We start from the raw sequence: 12,705 nt of genomic DNA, 5'->3' as shown, positions 1-12,705 counted from the left end.
GGGGGGACCCAAGCAGCCAGAACCACAAGGGCTTCCCCTCCCCTCGCAAAGAAGAGCCAACACCACGGGGAAGGAAGGGGGGACCCAAGCAGCCACATACAATGACAAAGTTGTCACCCATTAAAAGAATATTGGGACCGGCCCGACTCGCAGCTCGCGCCCTTTCGGCACAGACCCATGCGGTGCGACGCTTTGCTGCTTGGTGTCTCATTGATTTTGTTCCTCATCGGGATCCTGACGCGCATCGTTCACGCTCACACGACGTACACTCCGCTTTTGCATTGTCAATGGCTTAGAGACGAGCGCTGACAGGCGAAGTAGCGTCATATTTCCCCTCCGCTCCGATGTACGCTCCAAATCCGTGATCGACATCCTTCCACTGTCTTTTTGCCAGTATGCCGCCAAGAAGAACTCCAGACTTTACTTCGCCCATCAGGGCGAACCGCTGCCGCCGAGAGAAAGGCGTCCGCATCGTCGAGTGGAGCATGCTGGGTCTGACAGGGATGTTGGGCTCTGAGTGCGTGCTATTCGGCAGGGCGCCGGACCAATCGAAAGAAGCAAACTTGAGTGCCCTCCAGTCGGTCAGTGCAAGCCATGTAGATTCTGGTCGGGAGAACATGGCCACCTTGTTGGTCGTCCGATTCTTCCACAGTCCGTGATGGAGTGTAAAAGCCAACAGGGCGCGAGCATTCTCTGAATCAGCTCCGCTAGCCACTTTTCGCCGAATCTGTAGCGCCAAGCGACCCAGCGGCATATTGCGGATCTCTTGGACCTGAAGATCTCCAAGAGGCGTTGGCAAAGCAGCATTTATAAAATCGTGCTTTGGCCATTTAGGAGCGGCACTAGAGCGCCCAGTGTCTTTGTTCTCCACCCGTGTATCGGGGGTGCGACCCCTGAGATTGACGATTGTCAGGGGATTGACTTGCCGCGACTGCGCAAAGCCAGCGAAGCATCGTTTCAACAGCCAAGCATAAAGCACGTCTGACTTCCCTACGCTTGCCTCCGGTTCATCCTTCAGATCATTGGCTGCCTCTTGCTGAAGCTTGGCTACGATGTGATGCGGAATACAAATGCACCTTGCCTCCATGTCAGTCTCAGGTGCAGTGAAGTGCGAATCGTACCAGTATCTCATCAAGAACGAAGCTTTGTCCCTCCAGTTGTAGACGTAGTAGCCTTGCGGCGGCGGAGGGTCTTTTCCTAATTTGACCTCCTCGGCTGACAAGCTAGACAGGGCACCTCCCGGAGCGTAGGGCGCGAAAATGTCCATGCCGAAGTCGTACATAGGTTTGGGAGTCCCGCCCTTCAGAGCCGAGGTCCACGCTTCGAGTATGTCCTTGATACAAAAGCCATCCCCGAGTACATGCAGCATACTCATAGAGAGAACGGTGCCGTCTCGAAAGGTGGTCGCCTGAACAGTCAGCACGCCGACCGAGCTTTGTAAAGTGTCTTGGAAGGTCTTGGGTGCATTTTGACCGGCGTAGAAGTCACTGGCGCTGTCACTTGGAGCCGGCTGCACTCTGATGCTGTCATGTTCAGACATCAAGCGTTTAGCAGAGGGACTGAACTCATCCATGCTTCGCGTGGACATGTTCAGAGCAAAGAACTGCCTCTTGCGATGATCAGGATCCGACTCCAGTTGTACCATTCCTGCTGGCGTGGGGACGTGATACGCAAGGCCACTCGGCGACTCTGATGACTCTCGGACACGAGCATTGAGAATTGGCCAAGCCGATGAGACTTTGTACCACGCCTTACGGAGCTTCTCCACATCTAGTCGCTCCTGGAAACACAAGCTCAGTCGAGCGACGATATCCGTTCTGGTGGGCAAATCAGAATTGATATGGATAGTCAATGCATCCGCCGCCATATGTTATGCTCAGTGTGTTGTCCTCTCGACTCACAATCCTGTCGTTGAGTCCAAAAGGGGCACAGGTACGACTGTGTACAGTGGCGTCTGTGTCTCGTTGATCATGATTGTCAGGGTACGGGTATCTGCAGAGGGTGACAACGCGAAGCAGTGAGGGAAAGAGGAGGACCGGCGATCAGCAGCAGCAAAGTTTGTCCCGTCCCGAGATTTGTGAAATAAGGAAACGTGCTGTCACAGAGTATCAGTGCAGCGTAATCAACGATGAAGCAGAGCTCTGCTGAGCGCTTGCCCAAGCCGGCAATGTCGCCCGCGTTTGCCGGCGGGACCTCTGAGGTCAAGAAGCGCCTTTCAACCCTGTCGCTGAAACCATTTACCGTGCATGGCCGTGTCGGGCAATTTATGGCAACAGATTGGTTCCAAAGTGGCGGGGTTTGCAGAGCTGAAAGAAGCCGGCCTCTCCTTATCTTCTGGGTGCACCCAGAACCACGCGCGCGCTCAAAGTGGCAGCCGAGGCCGAGGGTCAATCTCCGATCTTGGCGCCCGCGCACCCTTGCCTTAGCGAGAATTCAACTTGGCGGCACCGCCTTCATGGTACCATTTCTGTGATGCTCGTCGAGGCCTCTGGCACAGAGTTTGCCCTGGCCCATTCTCTTCTTTCGTGCGCCCAGACAGGAGAGCAATCGATGGTCAGAGTTTCCTTCTCTGCAGGCGTGGACTGTCACTGAAGCCCGGGTCGACTCGGCTCTCGCATGGTGCTGCTCATGTTGCTGTCCGGAGATATCGCATCATCCGGGCCACGGGCGAATGTCTCATCCGACCACGAGCCGGCAACTGTCCTCGGCTTCTCCGGCCTCACACACATTATGGGGATCTCCTTATAATCCTGGGCGGCTATCTGGCATCGCTCGAAGACAAGCTCTCTCTCTGTGCAGAGATCTACGCCCACACGTACTTACCCTGCATCCACGATGCACTTTGCCTTCCTCACGATACCATCAGCTGGTGAATTCAATGTGCAGTTAGCTTCGGCAGGGGAACTCATTGAACTGGGCCACCGAGTCACTTTCCTGTCTGGCGAGAGCTTCCGCAAGCACATCGGACGTTTCCAAGACAGAGTCAGGGAGACGATATGCGAGGAAAAAGCTGCTTCGATTCACTTTGTCAGCCTAGGGTCTCGACATTCCGTTGAAGATTTGTGAGTCTCGTGGTGGTGGCCAGATGGAGTTCTCCTCTGCTGATCTGCTGAAGCAATATTCGGCTGGCATGTCAGCACCCCAACGGTTCAGCAGCGAATCCATGAGATGCGGCAACCACCGGGAGAGGTACTCTCCCTTCAGACTTGCATCGAGGTCGCCATGGTCGACACCGAAGAGCTCGCCTCAACGGCTGCCAAGATCGCCAATGTTGTCTCAGACCTGGATCCCGATCTGAGTGAGTAACCGTCTCAGGTTGTCAGTGCTTGCTCCAGAGCGAAGCTGACTGGAGGACCGCCTCTGTATGGAATGGAAACTAGTCATCGTCGACGTGCTGTCACCTGCTATGATCACAGGCATTCGCATGACGGGGCGCAAGTTTCTCTTGACCATCCCTTGTTCTCCAGGAATGACGGCTCGGACGGGACTGTTTGAGCCGCACCCAATGGCAGGAGATCGAAGAGGCTCCTGGCCCACTTTGATCGAGAGTACGTACATTAGGACACGGTCTCTCGTCTACTGTGCTCTACGGCCAGACATGCGCGCAAAGCGTGCTCTGCTCAAGGACACCCTGGGTCTGAAGAGTTTTGGCTTAACCAGCGACTTGAGCCTTCTTCCTCCATATTGGGAAGATCCGAATTGCCTCGGAGGTGTCCACTTCAACACTTTTGCGTTGACAGATTGTCTACAACAGCCAGACAGTATCGTCTTCGTCGGAGCCGGTGTAAATGAAGAGCCTCCATCCTGCGGACTTCAGCTAGAAACAGCAGAGCAAATGTTCCTGGGCCAGGCTCTCGCCGATGGGTGCGATGTCGTATACATCAACATGGGCAGTATGTTCATCTGGACTTCCGGAGAATTCCAAGCCATTACCTCTGCTTTACAAGATGTCTACCACGCTACAAACTGCAAGACGCGCTTCATCTTCAAGGTCAACAAGCCCGAAGTGGACAAGTGCTTCTTACCCTTTCTGGAAACAGGAAAGATACCTTCTTTCATACACCTCACTACCTGGATTGACTCTCAGCAATTCGTATACCGACACCCGGCACTCAAGGCCTTTGTGCACCATGGCGGTGGCAATTCTTTCAACGAGGCAGTCTACTTTGCCGTCCCACAGCTGGTGCTGTCGCAATGGATTGACACGCACGAGTACGCGTCTCTGACAGAACGCTTTGGTCTGGGACTGAGATCGGCCGAGCCACCTACGATACATCGAGCAGACGTACGTGACAAGCTTCTCGAACTACTTGCGCCGGCACGATGGGAACAATTCAAGAGCAATTCATGCCTCTGGAGCCTGAGAAGTAGGCTTGGAGGAGGACCCAGAGCTGCGGCCCAGTTCATCGAATGCCATGCTCTCAACATTGCACGCGAAAAGCGTAGAGATATCAAATCAGGCCTCCTTGGCTACTCTTTTCCTGGACACATCATGAAAGACATAGATCGAAAGCTTCACTACCCCTCCCAGGCTGAAGTCCCCCTCACAGTCGTCACGAATTGAAGGATCCCAGGTAGATTATAGACATATGCATAGCTCCAGTCCATTGTCCCTTCCACAGTCCCTTGAGCTTTTTCTTGTAATGCCACACTCAGTCACCGTTCCTCCTCGCGAATATACCCTGTGCGTCAGAAATAGGATATTGGCTTGCATAAGAAATAGTATTTAGAGTAGCTTGACGTCGGACCATAGACAGGGACTACAATTTTGTACGAGCGACAAAGCCCGAGACAGCATCGCTCTGCTCAGTCCCTACTTCTTCGTGGGACAGCCACAGCGTCAGAAGCTCGACAGTGCGACTGATGTAGGCTTCCGCTCGCTCCTTCTCAAAGTACTTCTCATCGTAAAGTGCCTGTACGCGGAGTTTCCCACGGAACACCAGAAGGGCAAAGCAAATGGATGGATCGGTATGCCTTCCGCCGTATCTGTAATCTGTGTACCGTAGCCACCGGCTCTTGTTCGACTCTTCGCCGCTTGCAATGTCTGTGCCGTACCATTCGGGCAATTCGATAATGCCTTGACTGGTTAAAGTTGGCTTTGAAATATCCGGTTGAGGCGAAGGCATCGGCCGTGTCCCGTTTTGGGTCGTCGTCTCGTACAGAGCTCGGGTGGAAGTGTCAATCTGCTTGAGGATGTGAACAGACTCTATTGCCGCCTCTTGCGCGGTCATTACACGTTGAGCGACCCGTGTCAGCATCTTGCGATCCTTTGCCTGCCCCTCAAGTTCGCCCTTATCGAGCCAAAAGCTCGAAGGAATGACACCCATGGTAATTGGTGCCGTGTTTGGAGACTGAAACCAGCGCCTCGTATGCGTGCTGAAGAGACACTCGACTCCGTTGGCCTTTTGCAGCTGTTCAGCCGTAGAGAAGTCGAGCGAGGCAAGGATGATGCAAGCCCAGTAGGCGGCGGTCATGGTGACACGGTCCTGACGCATCGCGGCTTTCAGTGAAGCAAGAGTGGACTGTGGAAAGTCTTTGAAGTAGCTTTGCATACGCGAATTCTGCCCGTGCCAGTCATCTCTGACAGAGGGTCCAACACTGACTCTCTCCATCGCGACTTGGGCGTTCTGAGCTTGACGGGCGGCGAGGCTCGAAATGTCTTGTTGCGTGGGGGTGGGGATGTGTGATGCCTGCTCGTAGGCATAAACCGCGCTGATGGGGAGGCGCTCAATCAGATCCTCGGGTACCTCTTTTCGGAAGACACCCTGTACACCCCCTGTACAGTCGTCCTGTACAAGCTGTCTTGCTATCTCTTCTAGTATAGTCATCACAAAGTGTCCTGAGAGCACGTGGGAAGAGTGAAGTACGATGCCCTGGGTCCCCGAGAAAGGTCGACTGACGAGGTGTATTTGAGGCAAGCGTCCTGTGTTTCTGTCAAGTGGCGTAGCTTTGCATCTATCTGCAACCTCCCTCATGGTGAGATCATCTTTTGCGATGACAATAGTCTGTTCGCACCATTCTTGGGCGTCAAGAGCCGTTTCAAACGGGGCGAACACAGCATTCGACAGGTCGTCGGACGGAAGACGTACGCCAACCATGGGATGTTGCTGTCGAGTTTTGACCCAGGCTGGATAGATGCTGTGCTCAAGTTCGTCCGGCGTCATGGATGATTCCAAATCTCCTGTGATGATCAGCTCACACTATGGGAGTGCAACAGTGCAGACAAGTCAGCGTGCTTGTCTCGAGAGCAGCTTCTGAGGAGACTCACATTGCCTGACTGGTGAAACTCGATCATATTGATGACGACTTCGAAGCCCTTGAGCCGGCGTGACAGGGAACCATCGCCGTCCTTCCGCCATTCTGACGGCAGTGAGAGTTCCTGAGAGATTGCCGCCATTGCGTCTTCTCGAGCGTCGGTCTTCAAGGTGAGCTGAAGAGCAGCTTGCAAAGATTCTCAGAGATGAAAAGAACCTATACCCTACCCTTTCACCCAATACCAGCGAATGCTCATCAGCTCTGTCCAGATTCTCTTTTGCGACTTGCGCAAGGCAGACGCTGCTGCAATCGCTGCAGCTTTGGGATGCGCCTAGATAAGCTGAAGTACCCGCGGGTCCTTGCCCTTTTTGAGCCGTGCGGGAAGGAAGAAGGCTGCAGGAGCTGCCGGATGGGACGCGTGAAAGTGGTCAGGTCTCAGAATCTGGGTGCAGTCCGGCAACTTATTTTGGGGACAGAGGGACATGCGCACCTCGGGCTGGGCAGTCCCCGTCGAAGCGAGCCACTTTGACTCGCGCATAGCACCACAAGTCGAATCTTTCCGACTCCGCCAATGCGAGAGCGGATGGGGGTCAAAAATTGGGGGACCACACGGCGAGTCACGGTACGGGAAATCGCGGCAAACGCCCGAGCGGCCGCCATCCGGTGGTCAAGGATTAGCATAGGCCCCGAGGATATCCCGACCTACACTGGACCGCCATGTAGTCTGACAGTACGCTTCTGTCACAGTAGGAGGTTCTTCGATCCCCCAACGCGTAGAGCCATCAAGAAAGCCGCATGAGCCACCAGGAAGCTCATCAAGCGTGTCTGGAGGGACCGCTATGGCGAGAGAGCAAGCCCGGCTCATCCATCTTCACTCGCTTGTGCCATGGCCAAGAAGCGTCTGCAAGCTTCAACCAGAACGTCTGCGATGGTCATACCGAGCTTTCCATGTGCCTGACCTTTCGTTACGATGGAAGCGGCGAAGATCTGGTCCTTCGATCAAAGGAAGCCTGGCGTCAGATTCGACGCTGGCATCCCGAGTCTGGGATCGAATTGAGTACGGGAACAGAAGAGGAGCAGACCATGACCTTCGTCGACTTTGCGAGCCGCGGCACAGAAGGAGCCATAGAAGAGGACCAATGGCTTAAGGAGACGTGGGAGGTCATTGAAGCGGGCAATGACCCACGCATTGCGACCTGGATAGACGTTGCCACACTCACCTATCGCCGCAAGCTTCCTACAGCCGGCAAGAGAAGCAAGATGTATCTGGTTCTGGCACCGAGGCAGCCATCGAAACCTGCAAGTCCTACCGATACAGTCGACGATCTTGACGTTCAAGATCACTGCTTCATCTGGAACGTGTCCCATGCGGTCACCGATGGCTTCAGCTTCAACAATTTCTTCAATACATTCCTGGAGCTGGTAGCTGGAGACAAGGCCACATCCAATGCTGTGAATACCGTTGCTATCGCCGAGCGTTTACCGGGCACTGTTCTGTCCGCTTACGTCATGAAGTATCAACCGAAGGAGGCAGATCGGAGACTTAGCAACGAAGCGGCTGCGGAACAAACAAGACTCTACCAAGCACGAGTACGTATGCTATCTCCGGAACGGGGGTCAGTGAGCCCGAAGCTGACCTCACTTTGTTTCCTCACAGATGCACGAATCAGTTGTTTTGCGGCCACGACCGGATCAGGCGTATCGGAGACATCTGACGACCTGCCTGCTGAACCGTCTGTCAGCCATCGTTTCCGAAAAAGTCATCCTCAGCCTCAAAAGACTCGCGGTTCCTATCTCGGTCACTTACATTGGAGCAGCTAGTCTTATACTGAGTATTCGCCGCTTATTCGGGACAGGCGTAGAAACGGGCGCGCTCCTAGGCCTCACCAGGAACGCACGCAGATGGGTTCATACAGATGGCGCCATCCGGTCTGGTGAAGAGAGCAATGCATTAGATGCACCCATACCAATGGCAACGGATGTTGTGTACCTTTGGGTACCGTTTGAGGGCCTTGAGTTGGCGAACCCGAGTAGTCCGGTGACCGCAGAGCACCTGGTCGCTTTGTCTTATCGCATCAGAAGTGCACTTGAGCCGCATCTGAGCAGCCCACATTACATCTCACAGCATCACCTCATGGCTGTTGCATTCATAAGGGCTCTTCAGAGCTCTCAGGGCCCGTCGAGAGAGCCGGAATTTGGTCCACAAGCTCCAGGCTTCTCCCCTGGTGGGGCATGGTCTATCAGAGAGCATTTCCCGGCATCCCAAGGCAGCAATGGTATCCTGCAACGGAAGTTCCTGTATCAGACTGGTCGGCAAGTGAGCCCTTCTCCTTGGATATCCATGTACGCCGTCAGCGGCAGAATCTGCTTCCACTTGGGCTTCGACGAGAAGTACTGGACGCGCGAGGACATGAAGGACCTGCTTCGCTCCACTAGTGACGGCGTTGCTAGCATTGCAGCTCTTTAATACGAAGCATGGATGCGTGAAGGTGATGATCTGAGAGACTCAGGCTGCACAGGGACTTCCCTCATAGCTCAGCCTCTCTGTAGACTACTCTTTTGGCGTAATGATCGATGTCGCGGTACATCCGGCCAAAGCTTCGGAGTCTCAAAAGGTAGGACGATGTTGCTGCCTGGGGTAAGAAGTCCAGGGAGCTTCTTCCGAGAGGCTGTCATCAAATGGTATAGATCAAGTCGCTCGATTCCCTGAGGTAGCTATCAAAGACGCTAGGCAGTCGAAGGTACTCGGTCCAGAGGCAATAGTGGCAGGCGGGGGGACAAGATGAGCTTCTCTAGTGCAGAGCAAGCGGAGAGGGTCAGGCTCTGAGGTCTGAGACGCGCAGTAGTCTTTGGTTCCTGGCCGCGCTCTCCAGGGACGGGGAGATCGCCGGCGCCCCCCCCCCCCCCCCTCCCCCCTCCCCTGGCGCAAGCTGAGTCGGGTCTTATGTTCCGAGGGTGACATCCGGTAATGTTGTAGCAGCGGCATAGAGTCGGCCTTGCCCTGCAGAAGTCGGGCCGCGCCCCGTAAGGCACAGCTTACGTGCTCGACAAAGGTCAGGCACCCGGTCCCACCCGGTCTGCCTTCAATATATGCCCGCCGCCGCCGCCGCCAGCACAGGGCCATCACAACACAAGAAGTGTGACCGTGCCACAGTCACATCTTTCATCCCTTCCGCACACTCCGTGTCATCGACATTGTTACCACCACATCGAGACAACTGCAACGACACACGCACCTTCGCTACTCTGAAACGTTGGTCAAGGACTAGTCCCTCCGACCCTCGTCATGTCAGGTGACAAGTTGACAGCTGCTTTCAACGGATCAAAGTCACTCTCCAAGCCATACTGCACTCGAAAGTCATCACGATGAAGCGACTATCCCTCACAGCAGAGATAATCTTCCATATCAGTATTCCCTCGGTGAGTTGAGCCTGTCGTAAGACTGTAGTGTCACAGAAGCGTTGTCTGACGGCTCTCTCAGACAATCTCTCCTCCCTCAATCTCTCGCTCGATCGAACAGGTAGATGTAGCAGTCTCGCGTGTACTCGCCTCAGAAGACACATCACCTGCAACTCGCTGTCCACCCAGACTCTGGCAAACGGAGCGCTCGCCTTCGACCTCTCAATACACCATACCCCTAGAGCCAGAATGCTCCTCCACTCCAGCGTCCGATGCCCTACCTGAACTCAACTCTATGGAGAAGCAACCTTCTTTACGCAAGGTCTGCAAGCTCACAACTCTCACTACTCAACATTGCAAGCACTTCGGCTTGCAATGGCCCGACACAGCAGACTGCCACTGCCTTCACAACTGGTACAGAATTGCTGGCTGGGGCACTTCAGCACCCTTGAGGAATCTACCTTCAGCATCAGACGTCTGCTCCTCGTACTTGCACCAGCGTCATAGCGTCGAGCGCCACTACTGAACTCGGAATAAGTCAAGAATGTGCGTCAGCTCATCTCTGCTGGTCTGACAACGAAGCATACGACAAAGCGACGGAAGTAGCTTGCCAAGGTGATGGCGAGGTCTGTCATTAAGCACGAACGTGAGCGTTCGGAGCCGCGAACAGGCGTGTGGTCGAATTACACTACCCAGGGTACTGGCGACAGTGTAACAGCGTAAGATTGCGACGCCTATCAGACGTGACGACGGGAGAAAACACGTACAACTGGATCCACAACCCTTCATCCGATGGGTCCAGAACCTCAACATAGGAGGCGCAGTAGGCTCAGAGAGCGCCGCTGGGGAGCGAACAGCAGCTCAGAGCGGTGGGGAGCGAAAGGATGGTTCCTCTGCGAAGAGGGCCATCGCCCGACGATGCCCCTCCCCGCCTAAAGGTCGCAGCTCAGGTAAGACCTGATGACAGTGGGGGTACGAGGTTCTCTTCGAGGCCATCTGCGCAGGTAAGTTCAGACGCAGCCTGGTTCAGTGTCACTCTCTGCCAGCTATCGAGCCCTTCACAGGTCCTCCAAGTCCTCAGACTGACATCCCATCTGCTTGAACGCCGCCCAGGAGCCCAGCCGGTCCTACTCTGAGGTCCTCCAAGCTGCCGTCCCTCCTGTAGGTCAACATCATCGACAACCAACACCTTCGCCTCAAGCTGCCGTCCCTCCTGTAGGTCAACATCATCGACATCACACACCTTCGCCTCAAGATGCCGTCGCCCCTCAGGCTGAACGTCGCCCTGTGCGAGCAGCCGCTGCTCGTCGTCAACGACGATATGGCGGCATCGAGGATGCCGTTGATGCACTCGACGACTGGGAGTCTGGCAGAGTACAAGCAAGGGAGTCAGAGGAGGCACCTTCCGGATCGGATTACCACGACAGTAGATCCGAGGAAGAGCCAGTCGAGCAGCACCACAAGAAGAAGAGGAATCCACTCTTTTACTACAAAGCACACGAACAGCATTTCGACGGCCTGCGCTCGCAGACCGGTCGTCAAGTTTGGAGCAGGACCACGTCGTTGTCAGACCTGCCAATTAGCTGGCAGGATAACGGCCTAGTCTGGTGGTAAGTGTCCAACACCTGCTTCGCTTCTTGACTGGTCACTGACTCGATCAATCCTATCGCCGACGCATCACTCAGGCGAACAAATGTAAATCACATAAAGCGATACAAGCTGGAAGCTGGGCTGAACGACAAGATACAGCTCAATTGTCTTCAGGACTATAGGGGAAGTCGCGGCAGATTCGGCCGTACGGCCGATGCGATTGCAAGCATGCATGCGTGGGAGGACGCCCGTGCCGCGGACTTGCAACAGAACGTGATCGACCTGGATGAGGACAGCAACGACGAGGCGGTTGCTGCTGACCAGCATAACAGAGGGAGAGGCGGGGCAAGACCTAGTCGATACCTATACAGCGAGCACTTGGCGCCTTTCGACGCTCTCAGAGATGCCGCCGAAGTGGAAGCCTGGGACATGAGAAGGACGAAGCTATCCGATTTGCCTCTGTCCTGGCAGGAGGAGGATTTGACGTACTGGTAAGTGTGCAACAGTCGAGCTGCCTTTTATCGAGCCGATCACTGAACCTACTCGACATTCTCAACGACGCAGTAAATGTAACTTGGAGTTCACCAAGCGGTACGAGATGCAGAGACTTCTGAACCACAAGGTTCAGCTGGCCTATGCTCGTGCCTGCGCTCTTGTGCAGCTGATCGTCATCGGCGACAGCTTGAGCGGCCTGCGTGGCAATGCCCTCGAGGCAGAGCGGCAGGAGTGGATCAGCAAGCTTGACGGCAAGCTGAACATGTGGTCAACACCGACAGCTGCATCGTCTGGGTCCTCACCACTCTTTCGCTCAGTACTACTGCGCAGACCATCACCCTCTTCGCTCATCCTTGTTGCCGGAATACCGCCTTGACGACTGTACACCTTCACTACCTACATGACCCCCATGCAAGCGAAAATTTGCCACTTGTAGTCAGCTCCAAAGCGCTATTCCGCACTTGTGCTTGTCGAGTCATGCTGGTCACAGAGCGGTCAGACATGATGGTCACAGAAAGGACATGCTGGTCACAGCGGAGGTCGGACGTCGTGACAGTCTTTTCCTTTCATCAATCGTCAGCGCCTGTATATAGGGGAGACAAAAATAATCACCAACACAAAACACCATTTCCTGGCTTTCCAGACTATTTCGAGCTGTTTCCGGATCGTAGTAGAGGGGCACATCTTTGCTGCTTGCCCGTGTCCAGGCAAACGGGAGGTGCCAGGCGTCAGGTATTCCTCAAGCGATAGAGGTCATCGTGAGACTCGGCGAATTAGATTCAGACACAAAAAGTCCTTGGAAGTGGTCTGCTCCCACTGCTCAACGTCAGTAGAGGTGTGTCTCATGCCCAACCGCGGAAAGGGGGGGGGAAGGGTCCCAGGACCGGAACGGCGCGAGCCGGAGTGAAGGGGGTTGGACCGGAGTTCCGGCGACTGGGCCGGGTGTTGGTCTTGAATCCAACGCGA

The 12,705-nt window shown here is 54.8% G+C and overlaps 6 protein-coding genes across 6 annotated transcripts; 4 read left to right on the top strand and 2 right to left on the bottom strand.

Moving 5' to 3' along the window:
• Positions 1-271: 271 nt before the first annotated feature.
• On the bottom strand, positions 272-1,994 carry BCV69DRAFT_285165 (hypothetical protein). Its single transcript, XM_025493303.1, has 2 exons — positions 1,902-1,994; positions 272-1,817 (listed from the first exon to the last, which is right to left on the bottom strand). Exons 1-2 carry the CDS (start codon positions 1,970-1,972, stop codon positions 293-295), a joined length of 1,596 nt encoding a protein of 531 aa, XP_025345703.1. The 5' UTR covers positions 1,973-1,994; the 3' UTR covers positions 272-292.
• A 463-nt stretch (positions 1,995-2,457) lies between these two features.
• On the top strand, positions 2,458-4,896 carry BCV69DRAFT_285164 (mannosyltransferase-like protein). Its single transcript, XM_025493302.1, has 3 exons — positions 2,458-3,062; positions 3,138-3,298; positions 3,381-4,896. The coding sequence occupies exons 1-3, from the start codon at positions 2,836-2,838 to the stop codon at positions 4,562-4,564; spliced, it is 1,572 nt and encodes a 523-aa protein (XP_025345702.1). The 5' UTR covers positions 2,458-2,835; the 3' UTR covers positions 4,565-4,896.
• Positions 4,761-6,397, bottom strand: BCV69DRAFT_278948 (hypothetical protein; the record flags this gene model as incomplete). Its single annotated transcript, XM_025491218.1, has 2 exons — positions 4,761-6,200; positions 6,269-6,397. The coding sequence occupies 2 exons, from the start codon at positions 6,395-6,397 to the stop codon at positions 4,761-4,763; spliced, it is 1,569 nt and encodes a 522-aa protein (XP_025345701.1).
• Positions 6,398-6,775: 378 nt separating this feature from the next.
• BCV69DRAFT_285162 (hypothetical protein) lies at positions 6,776-9,071 on the top strand. The gene is made up of 2 exons (XM_025493301.1): positions 6,776-7,845; positions 7,913-9,071. The coding sequence occupies exons 1-2, from the start codon at positions 7,051-7,053 to the stop codon at positions 8,720-8,722; spliced, it is 1,605 nt and encodes a 534-aa protein (XP_025345700.1). The 5' UTR covers positions 6,776-7,050; the 3' UTR covers positions 8,723-9,071.
• Positions 9,072-9,500: 429 nt separating this feature from the next.
• Positions 9,501-10,359, top strand: BCV69DRAFT_77295 (hypothetical protein). The gene is made up of 2 exons (XM_025495516.1): positions 9,501-9,675; positions 9,737-10,359. Exons 1-2 carry the CDS (start codon positions 9,622-9,624, stop codon positions 10,178-10,180), a joined length of 498 nt encoding a protein of 165 aa, XP_025345699.1. The 5' UTR covers positions 9,501-9,621; the 3' UTR covers positions 10,181-10,359.
• On the top strand, positions 10,323-12,555 carry BCV69DRAFT_77306 (hypothetical protein). Its single transcript, XM_025495517.1, has 4 exons — positions 10,323-10,658; positions 10,768-11,264; positions 11,340-11,735; positions 11,809-12,555. Exons 1-4 carry the CDS (start codon positions 10,539-10,541, stop codon positions 12,113-12,115), a joined length of 1,320 nt encoding a protein of 439 aa, XP_025345698.1. The 5' UTR covers positions 10,323-10,538; the 3' UTR covers positions 12,116-12,555.
• Positions 12,556-12,705: the final 150 nt, after the last annotated feature.

This window comes from Pseudomicrostroma glucosiphilum (genome assembly GCF_003144135.1).
Source record: "Pseudomicrostroma glucosiphilum strain MCA 4718 unplaced genomic scaffold BCV69scaffold_16, whole genome shotgun sequence".
Classification (NCBI taxonomy): Eukaryota; Fungi; Basidiomycota; class Exobasidiomycetes; order Microstromatales; family Microstromataceae; genus Microstroma; species Microstroma glucosiphilum.
This window is presented reverse-complemented; position numbering and strand designations above follow the sequence as displayed.